Genomic DNA, 10906 nt, shown 5'->3' on the forward strand with positions numbered 1-10906 from the left:
ACCTTAAGTCCTGACCATTGTCGTCTGATGAGACATCATCAATATGTACCTGATCACACTCCTGGACACACAGGAACAAATCGATCAGATGAGATGGAAAAACAGGCACCAAGTGAATGTCATGCGTTGTCATATTGCACCACTAGAGGGCAGTAGTAATCTACAAAACAGACTGAGAAGCTGAAGCGATGAAAGATGAAGCTTCTGTATGATGATGTGCTTGGAGCAAACTTTTGCAGTATCTTGTAAACTCTCCAATAACTTTAGATGATGTTTTTCTTTTTTTTTTTAAGTTTTAAATGTGTTGATCTCACAGTTCTTTCTCACCTCCAAGTCATTAAAGAACAAGTGTGTATCGGCCAGGTTGAAGATCATCTCTTCCATCCTGAGGCCCAGCGTGACGGCCATGGGGGGGTCCTGATAGAGGAGGAACGTAACATCATCAGCATCGTTTATACTTTAATGCAGTTTGCACGTCTCTGAAGTTCTCAAAAATGTGTTTGGTTTGACACGACCTCCCAATTTACACTGCTGTCCCCCGTCCCGACTGCCATTTGTAGAGTTGGTGCGCTCCTCTCATCACAGCAGATGCTGACAGACAGGTTGCACTTGTCCTGTCCCATCAACATTCCTAATGTGTGCGGGAGGGGAGGGCTTGGTGGGACGGGGGGGCAGCAGTGTGTCTCTTTATGTGTGTACTGCAGGGAGTAGAAACGCATTAGTGGAATGTGAATGGTTTGTGTGTGTGTGTGTGTGTGTGTGTGTGTGTGTGTGTGTCAGTGTGTTTGGGAGAACACAGCCTGCCCTGCCAACCCAGGGGCTCAGCTGCAAAAACCATCATCTGTGATAGGTCAGCGAGGGTCGGCAGCTTGCCGCACGATTCGCTGACGCTGTCAGACGACCAGAATAGAAAGAAACTAACAGGAAGGAGAGTGAAAGTGGGCGAGCGAGGCGCACAGACACGGCGGGGGGAGAGATAGGGACGCCAGGCCGAATTCTTGAGTGCGAAAACACGCATTGGAAACGGCGCGAACGCTTCATGAAGCTGAACGTTGCGAGGTGTTTAGGAATTATTAAAATCAGCCGGGTACTAATGGCGATGGCAGCGAGCCTCGAGCCGCATTTCTTTGCCTGCTTTCCTGTCAGTCGCTGAGACAGGAGGCACTTTAAGTTCGTCTCTCAGGTAGTGATTACGTTGGCCGCGGGCCAAAAGAGAGTTACCGACTGTGTGCTTTGGACTGCTTAAAAGCTGAGGTGGCTTTTTTTTTGTCAAGTTCAATCAATCACACCGAGCTGCAGCTCTGCTCCGAGCTGGCAGAGCTCCCCCGAAATAATTCCCTTCTTTACTTTTCCTGTTATTATGTGAGCTCTGGAAACTCAACACTTTATTATTTGGTTAAAGCAATTCAGCGAGAAACGAGGAGTGTGACGCGTGTGTGTGTGTGTGTCTTTTTGATCGGGACTCAGTCCTGAGCAGCTATGACCTCCAGGCCGTGTAAAGGGGGCACTTAGGTTTCCTGTTTTTCTTTGTCAGCAGTGTAAACACTATTCTGGGTATGGTGTGAACAAACATGGCTGCTTTCACGCAAATATTTAGATGCGTATCTAATATTTTCAATGCCAAAAACCTTGCAGTTGAAAGCAATTTGCTTTTTAAATTTAGTGTTTCTGCACAGTAAACACAACATAAACCAAAATGACCAAACCACATGGCCACATGTTCTCCCTTCCACATCTACACACACACACACACACACGCGCACACACACACAGAGTGATTTACAGCTCACCGGGGTCTCTCTTATGCTCAGCGAATCCCAATTTGCCAAACATTAAATTCCACCACAGCAGAGCTGCTCGGAAGCACGCCGGTGCCCACAGGCTCGGTATCTGTGAAACGGCGGGGTTCTGACGGCCGTGCGCGGGCCCGGCGCCAAACTTGCACGCGCCGCCGTGCCAGCTTTTGTTCGACTGCCAACCAGGAATATCAGAATGGATTTGAGATTCAAAACCCACACAGGCAGGCCGGTGGCTACCTCGGTGCCCACAGGAAACGACATCACCCAGTAAAAATCTGCGGCCTTGGCCGCATAGGATGATCCCGGATCGGAGCCAGGAACTATTAAAATAAAGGGAACTATAAACAGTGTCGCTGCGACGCGAGAGGGAGAGACCACCAAATAAGTTCACAGAGAAAATTGGAATAAACATCAGTCTAGGTAAGAAATTAGCACATTAAATTGTGATTAAACTAATGAAGGAGCTGACAGGTAATAATAGCTACATTTAGTGGCTGCTTTTTTACGATGCATGTGATCACCGTCATAAATTGACCAGAACATTTTTCTGGGGGCGGCTGATGTAATAACAGCAATCCATTGAGGCAAATGAAGCTTATTCATAATCCGTGTGCAGAGTGAGCCTCCGTCCTATAAAATACTGCATGAAAGCAGAATCGGGGAGGTGGGTTTGGTTTTTTCAGACGTGTGGGTGGAGCAGCTGGTTATTATTCAAACATTGTTTCACTCATAGACAATGTTTTTCTTTTTAACTTATCATTGACTCTTCTGTTGTAGGAGTTTAATTTCTCACAGATAAATATGTAGACTGCCTCACATCGTTTTTCTCTTGGAAGAAATAAAAAGAGACTAAATGACTTTATTCAGAGCAGATTGCCATCTGGAGCACTTGCTGTTAGTGTGCATAATGTCACGATAACCTGGTGCGTTTTGGTGAGAGGGCACGGTAGTCTGACAGCCCAATTACAGGTCAAACATGTTGGCACCGCTTCCACTGTTGGTCATCCTGATTTGCTCAGTTCACAAATAATAAATACATGTTTACACAAGTGAAATGACACTTGGTGTGTGTTTTGAAAATGATCTGCTAAGAATAACAGTGTGATTAATAACATATGCAAACTTGTTGGAGGCAGCAGTTCTTAAAAAGGACGTGTATTACTGCCTGGAAATACTGGATGGAAAGAAATAGCAAAACCACAAAATGAACAAAGGCAACTCATCTTACAATAAAACCCCTGTGAATAAAACTGGTGGGGGTTAAGCTGAGAAAATGTCTCTTTCAAACTGATTTGTCCTTTCCTTTCGAATACCTTAAAGACAAACGGTATCAAAAAGAATGCAATTGATTCAGAAATCGTCTATTTGTATTTTCTATGAGTTGAATTATGATGGAAATAAACCATTCGTTCAATCAATCATTCATTCATTCATGATAGGGCATGACACTGGTTCTGATCATCAGTTAAACATGGAGTTCCACAGGGTTCCCTGTTAGGACCTATACTCTTCACATTATACTACCTGTAGGGAATATTATTAGTAAATACTCCCTTGATGTTCTTAGCGATGCAGATAATACACAGATCTGTCTATCTATGAAGCCAGATGATACTGATCGACTTGACTGGATGAGTCATGATTTTCATATTTTCACCTTTACAGGTCATTAAATGCCATTAACATTCTGTCTCTTTCCAGTAGTTTGTGCTCTCTCTGTCCGCCCGTGGTTCTGCAGAGATTTACTCTCAGGAAAATAGTTTTTCCTTCCACAGCTGTCGCCTCTGCTTGCTCAAGTGGAATACTTGGGTGTTTCTCGATAAAAGTGTCTTGAGATATATTATTATTTGCGCTATATAAATAAAATTTAATTGCATCACTATTCCCTGCTGAACTGGCTTCTCTCTGCTCCTGCAGACAAACTCACTGGTTTCTCCGAATCTACAAAACTTTCATTGGGAAATCCCCATCACCAGCATATCTTACGTCACTCTGAAATATTTGCATTGCAGGAGTTTCATCGGTCTCCAGAGCCGATGCCTCCCTTGGTTACTCCTCTTTTCCATTTTCCATTGTTCTCTAAAACTCAGTACAATTAGCAGCAGAAGAACATTGCTCACTGGATGACGGCTCCTCAGTGACTAACTCAACACATCAACCTCTCCTGATATCGGGTTGGCAATCCTTGATTCCTGTGTTTACCGAGCATGGAGAGCAGTCAGAGGCCGGCAGCGGCAGCAGTGTCTTACCTTTCCATATTTCTGTGCATATGAGCCTGTGAGCAGAGAATGGAAGACGATGATGGTCTCATCCAGATCCCACACGAACACCCTCTTTGGAGCAAAACAGAGAGAGAGAAAGAGAACTTTATTATTTCAGATATGCTACATGGATGAAAGTAAATAGGGATAATATGTCATTGTTCATTTATCACATCATTAATTGATCACTCCTTTCAAATGCATTTTTCAATTAAAATTGAGGTAACTAATTTGTTGAATGAATATTTAAGTTCAAATGTTTCGGGAGAAAATATAAATGTCTGCAGGAAAAAAGGAATGAAAGAGTTACTTCCCACACCTGTGGTTAGAACAAAATGTAAATGCATGTCCGTGAGGACAGAGACATCTGCGTGAGACGGCGGTGAGCAGCGTGGATTAAGATCAAAAGGAATAACATATGTCCACCGAGGACTGCATGGAATATTCAGTCAGAGCTGGAAGTGCTCTGTCAGAGAGTGTTTCTGGGTCTCTTACCTCCAGGTCACTATCAGGGGGAGGGGAGGGGTTGTTTTTGCGGCCCCTGCCCCGAGACTTGGACCCCCCACTCCGGCAGGCTCGGTCATCGAGCTCTTTGATGGGCGTGGAAGGGCTCTGGACTGTATCAAAGTCCCCTAAGAGTGTGTATAAACACAGGCAGGGCATTCGAAACATTTTAAAATTTAGTAGTGATCAAATATCTGTCTAAAAACTGCACAAGCAATCACAAGCTACATTCGCCGCATTACAGCAACAGTCGTGATTGCGGTCTGAGCAGATCCCACAGGTGCTTAGAGCTGTATCCACTTCAGGAGGAGCAATAATTCAGGCTTTGTACAGTAATAAGCCGTCTTGTCAGGCTTAATAATTCAAGGTAATTGGCATGACAGATCAACTCAAACGCAAGCAAGAAATGTAAACAAAAGTCACAGCGGTGCTGTGACTGATTCATGATAACATGCACATGTACGGATTTACCAGAGGAGGGGGAAAGATGGAATGGCGCAATAAATTAGACGGGTTAGGTAATCTGATGCTCCTCGCAAAGATACTGTACATACAATATTCTGCAGGAGCATACAGGAGAGCGCATGTACACACACACACACACACACACACACACACTCTCCTAATGCCATATGCTCCCAGCACCGCGTGGTAACTAGAACCAGACTCCGGGTTTCGCCTCTCATATTGTTATGTCTCAATCAGGGAGAAAGGGGAGAGAGGGGGCGGATAAAGACACAAACAGAACGTGAGTGACAAAAAAACAGATACCGACTATAACTCTGGGAGAAATTTAAAAAGAAAAAGCAAATGAGGAAAAAGCGAGAAAGGCAGCAAGAGGGAAAGTGCGAGTGACAGGAAGAATGATAAGCTCCTTTAATCAGGCTTCCTGAATTGGCGCCAAGGTAAACCTAAGAAAAACTTGGGGGAAAAAAAAAAGACAGGAAAGTGGACTGTGAAGCCATATTTCTATATGCACGGGTACACTTCAGCTCTTATTTTCGGTTTTCCTCTTTTTTCGCTAACTGCTAAAGTGCAGCGACTTGCGCTAATCAAAGTTTCTGAGGTTTATGTAAACACTCGCTGATTCTCCAATTAGAGCGCAAGATGCCATGTAACGATGGCCACGGTGTAAAGTTACTTCCTGTACTTCATCAGGGCCCGAAGAGCCTTTTTTGAACCCGGTCACACAAAACTGTGGTATTCTTAGATATTGTACGAGATTAAGAACCCACAATCTGAGAAAAAAAAAGTAATTTATGAGGTTAGAGCTGAGCTGGAGTGTTGGTAATTCCTACAGTTTCCCTGTAAGCCGGGTTTTTAACACAAACCTGGGTGAAGCTCCGCAGCCTGGCCGGTCATGGCGGGGGCGGGGTCCTGCAGCTGGTAGGCCGCCGTGGAGCCCGTGCCGTCCACGTTGTTGGAGGTCATATATGGCCCGTAGGTGGAAGCGGAATAATACTGGGCATACTGGTTTTGGCCAAACGTATACGATGGATAATCCTGCGGAAAACGAGCAGAAGCAGTGACTTGATGAAACGAAGATGCTCTCAGAACAAACCACCGAGGACAGTTTTTTTTTTAACAAACGTACCTCCACATTTCTCTAATCTTTCATCCCCTCCACTCTGCATTTTATATCTCTGAAACAATTAAAGCCTTGTGCTGCTGCTTTTTACTGACCCGGCAGAGACGGGCGCTTTTATGGGTCTGCTCTCTAAACCTGTCACTACGTCCATCTCCAGGAGTCCTTATAAACTGCTGCATACCACATGAATGTACACACACACACACACACGGTTAGCGCAACACTTTCTTTTTGGCTAAATTCATACCTACTTGCGTTTCCATTACACCGGATATCTTACATTTTCTTTGTGGAAACTTACTTCAACCAAACTAACTTAAAACTAACCTTAAACCAAACCTTCTTACTAAAAGTCATCAAGCAACATGATTTTTGCTTCTTGTTGTCCCCACAGTTGGAACAGATTTATGTCCCTGGAACTTGGGGAATAGAAGTACACATGCACGCTCGCACGCGCACGTGCACACTTTCCCCTAATCCACCCACATGAGCCAAACCTTGACTTTCTTCCTGTAAACAGCCACATCTATCATAGAGCGACACTAAAATCCCCCTTTAAGCAGTTTACTACCACAATACAATTCATCATATAGACACAGGGAAATACTCAGAACAAAACGCTCTTTCACTGAGACTAATTAAGTGTTTCTCTCCCAAGTTCTTTTCTTTTTTTTCTGCAGTTGCAAGGTTGCAGTGTAACCATGTTTTATTTCTTAAGGCGCTCGTGAATGAGGGAAGCTGTGTGGGAGCGTGACGGGAAAATCATTTCTGGTCCCAAATACTGTTACAGTGACGACAAAGGTCTTTTTTTTTTCTTTAACTGAACCAAAAGTACAACGACTTCACTCTGTTGGTTCAATTCATTCCAACGAATTGCACTATTTTATTGACCATCATGCGTTAACGCTCACTCCATCCAGAGGCAGAGGCTTACCTGCTGTGTGGCAGTGTAGTTGGCGGGGTTGGACACTGAGTTGTTGGTGGCGTAGAGGCCTGAGGAAGGGGTGAAGCTTGAACCTGTGAGAGAAAAATAACTGGTTGAAAAAAATCACCCATTTTTATATGGTGCATGTGCAGTGCGTTATAGGATCAAGAGGTAACTTTGTTACCTGGCATCTGATAGGGTGAGTAGGCAGTCTGTCCAGGCTGCGGCGTGGTGAAGCCGGGGCTGTAGCTGAGCCCGGTCTGCAGGGGGGACTGGCTCTGGGCCAGGCCGCCCTCCGTCTTAATGCCTGGGAGCATCACACCGAGGTCTGGAGCACAGGAGGAAAAACAAAATAATAAACACATTTGCATACAGGCTAAGCATCACAGTGCAAAGACAGTTTATCTTCAAAAAGGAATTTTATTTTACTGAATAATACACACATTTTTTCAGTGTCTTTAATCAATTTTTTTTCCAAGTCAGCATTTTACTTGACAACACCTTAATTCTTTTCGGGTTCATTTTATTAAAACCTGTTTAGCATTTTCCTGTCACTTTTTTTTATTAAGAAATGTAAAAAAATAATAATGATTTTTAAAAAAAATTATTATTATTTCAATCTACAATCAATAGAATTGGAAATGTCAAATACTGCATATAGTATGACTTGCTAGCTGCTCAACTATGTTTGGAATTGCTTTAGTATTATGAAGGTAATACATACAGAGGGCAGACAGTTTTTTATTCTAATGTGTTTTCAACTTAAATGCCTAATCAAATGCAAAAAAAGAGACTTAGCAAAAGAACTGACTGTTCAGCGCGCTGGAATGATGAAGCACTCTGTCTGATTTTCACTGATTTCCCAAATCCAACATGAATGGCAACACAATTAATACTCATCATAAATCTCTCATCATGTATTTTCTGACGAAGATCAAATTCACCGTTGTTAAAAACCAAAAAAGCAACTCCCGTCTTCAATTTTCCACACTTGTGTATTTACTTTGTGTATATTCGAGCCCACATGAGTGTGTGAGAGAGGACTGTGTGTTTTCAGTGTTTGTCCGGGTACCATAGGTGGAGAGTCCGTACGCCTGCCCCGTCTGGGAGTAAGCGGTGTACACGGTGGACTGCTGCATGCTGCTGAACTGAGGCTGCCCGGCGTACGCCGGCATGGGAGGAGCTGCCGGCGTGGAGAGGATGTGAGGGTAGGGCCTGAGGGAGCAGGTGGAGCGGACAGGTGAGGCAAAGCCTGGGAGAACCGGGAAACGGATGCAATAAACGCAGATAAAGTTAAATTAAGACTTACTTTGATGGGTAGAGGGGAGGAGAGTACTGGTGGGCCGAACGGGGGCTGTACCCGCTGCTGGTGATCACTGAAAACAGCAAAAATAATCAGACACAACAAGGCAGAGGCGGGTTACGGGTGGTGTCGGCCGAACGCCTCTGTTTTCTCTCTCATTCAGCAGAGGAGCACAATTCAAGGCCTCCGGCTTCTTGGGGCTCGAACGCTGTTCCAGTAAACACAATTTGAAGCATTTTGAATGGAAGGGAGCCAAGTTTTCCCTTCAGAGAGTACTGTAGTCCACGAAACCCTTAAAGCGGGCCTCACAGTAAAACACAATGTCTGTTTGTGGTCATTGAGATGTCAGAGCTCCGGCCTGACAAACACCCCGCTGCTTCCAAACACACTCTCTTGTTTTGCTTAATGGCTTAGAGTGTGTGTGTCGTATTGTGAAGGAGCCGGAGCTGCCTGTCAGTCTTACAAATAATAAAATAAAAGAAATAATGAAGCGAAACAAAGACAAGTGTAAAAAGCGTGCGTTACCTGAGCCTGCGTATGTGTCCAGCGCCGTGTCGCCCGTCGTAGTGACTGTTTCACTGTTGTTCATAGGCTCTGTTTTCACTTAAAGGAGAGGGGAGAGGATCGGCGTTAGGGTCAGTCGGGATAGGCATTTCGTCATACTCACACACACACACACACACACACACCAAAAACAAAACTCACTGCATAAAAAAGCAGAAAACTACCATGCACTTCCTGCATGTGATCAACATGTTGTGTGCAGGGTTCCCATCTGAACACCGCCGTGCCTTAAAGGCTTTGCTCCACTGTGGCATTTTTATGCCATTTTTCTGAGGTCGGGGAAAGTACGAAAACCATAAAATGGAACAATTAAATCAAAATATACGATCGTGGAAGGGAATCGGTTGGCAGATTTCCCCTGATATTTACTGACTTCCCCCCCCCCGAAAAGTCTGTGACTGGTGGGAACCCTGCAAATATATGTGAACTCCACACACGCTGTCAGAAAGTCACACAAGCAGAGAACACTTCACAGCAAATGAAAATCAATCAGAGCAACTTATGGGAAGAAAATAAAATATCATCAACCAGCTAAAAGCTACACAAAGCCATCCCCTGTTGCATCGAATGGACATGTTCTTTGAACTGTGGGTATTGGATTCACACACATGCACCTCTGTACCATAGTCCTTGGAGCCTTGGGCAGGGGGCGGGCTGCTGCAGCCCAGCAGCCAATCAGCCGTGTTTAGAACGGTCATGCTCTCACCTATAGGGGTGCAAGGTGGGAAGGTGGTGAGGATCCGAGGCACCGAGAGCCAGGCAGGTCTCAGATTTAAAGGGATTACGAGCCCGTTTTGAAAAGAAGTTTCTTTAAATCAGGGACGAACGTCGAGGCAGTTCGTCGCTTACTTTTGCGTTTTATTTTCTGACCCGGTTTGTTACCACACATATCTGCCAAGCAACACCTTTGAATCTCAAAATTAGAACATCCGTGGCACGAAGCTGTCAAAGTCAATGTGTTATTTAACATTAGCTATTTCGGAAGCTTAGAAAGCTCGATGCACACGTTTCAGTTTTTACATACAGTTCATCCTCCATATCGAAAACAATGGAGACACACAGCCACACACACACTCACACTTATGGACAATATGAGTTTAACTTAAAAGCATTAACAGCTCAGACTCTTTAAAATCATTCATCTTTCATTTTTTAGGACGTCCCATACTGTAATGTATCAATGATTTTTAGATTATATACGTCTTCAATCCGTCTTCTGCATAATGATCTATTGTCACAGACTATAAAATGATCATTTGAAGACGGAATGGGACACGCCCCATAAACACTTTAACCGATGCCACGCTGTTTCTTACTCACTTCTCTCCGGCCATAAAACCCATCACCAGCAAACCATTTGAGAAGTCCATTTAATTCAGGACAACTTCATTAATCCCTTCAGGGAGCCGTTCAGCCCGCTGGAGGAGCTGTAATGAAGACAAATGGATTGCTATGGAGATGGCCCCGGGGCCGCAGCGCTGGCTGATGTCAGGTGAGGGGAATGCTGGGTATGTAGTTTGTTTTGGCTGCGACTGTGTCGTCCTGGCTCTGTCTGCTCAAACCATTAACTGTGAGCTCATCAAAAAATGATTGAGTGTGCTCTAATATGGTCTGTGTTTGCTGTTAGTCCGCCCTGAGAAGGACTATTTCCTTTGACTGTGTGTCCATTGACACTTTAAGTTGACTAAAAATGCAGCATCTCACTTTTTCCATTACATTACTGTAAAAAAAAAAAAGAAGAAGAAAGAAAAAGAAAGAAAGAAAAGTACTTTCCACTGGCTATTAAAAGAGCAACAGATCAAAGGACGGCGCTAAATAAAAGCTCTACATGAAGCACTGTTACATCAAACCAGCCTGTCACAACCGATTCCAGAGGACAGAGAACGAGTGAGGAGGAGGTGAAGGGTGGCGAGGGGGGGGGGGGGGGGGGGGGGGGGATGAAGTGGAAAGGCAAATGCAGAC

At 44.4% G+C, this 10906-nt stretch overlaps 1 protein-coding gene across 5 annotated transcripts in view; it reads right to left on the reverse strand.

Moving 5' to 3' along the window:
- Window positions 1–10906, reverse strand: part of LOC115402193 (eyes absent homolog 4-like) — a 36293-nt gene that overhangs the window by 4041 nt on the left and 21346 nt on the right. For 4 of the 5 annotated variants that reach the window (XM_030110682.1, XM_030110684.1, XM_030110686.1 and 1 more), the window contains 11 exons: window positions 9567–9650; window positions 8906–8983; window positions 8387–8453; window positions 8150–8292; window positions 7262–7405; window positions 7087–7169; window positions 5896–6067; window positions 4556–4692; window positions 4049–4132; window positions 328–417; window positions 3–61 (listed from right to left, as the gene is read on the reverse strand). In XM_030110682.1, coding sequence (XP_029966542.1) covers window positions 3–61; window positions 328–417; window positions 4049–4132; window positions 4556–4692; window positions 5896–6067; window positions 7087–7169; window positions 7262–7405; window positions 8150–8292; window positions 8387–8453; window positions 8906–8983; window positions 9567–9650 — 1141 coding nt within the window. The remainder of the gene's footprint in view (window positions 1–2; window positions 62–327; window positions 418–4048; window positions 4133–4555; window positions 4693–5895; window positions 6068–7086; window positions 7170–7261; window positions 7406–8149; window positions 8293–8386; window positions 8454–8905; window positions 8984–9566; window positions 9651–10906) is intronic. The other variant, XM_030110685.1, reaches the window with a different exon arrangement.

The sequence above is a fragment of the Salarias fasciatus genome, chromosome 15, assembly GCF_902148845.1.
Source record: "Salarias fasciatus chromosome 15, fSalaFa1.1, whole genome shotgun sequence".
In the NCBI taxonomy this organism is placed as follows: Eukaryota; Metazoa; Chordata; class Actinopteri; order Blenniiformes; family Blenniidae; genus Salarias; species Salarias fasciatus.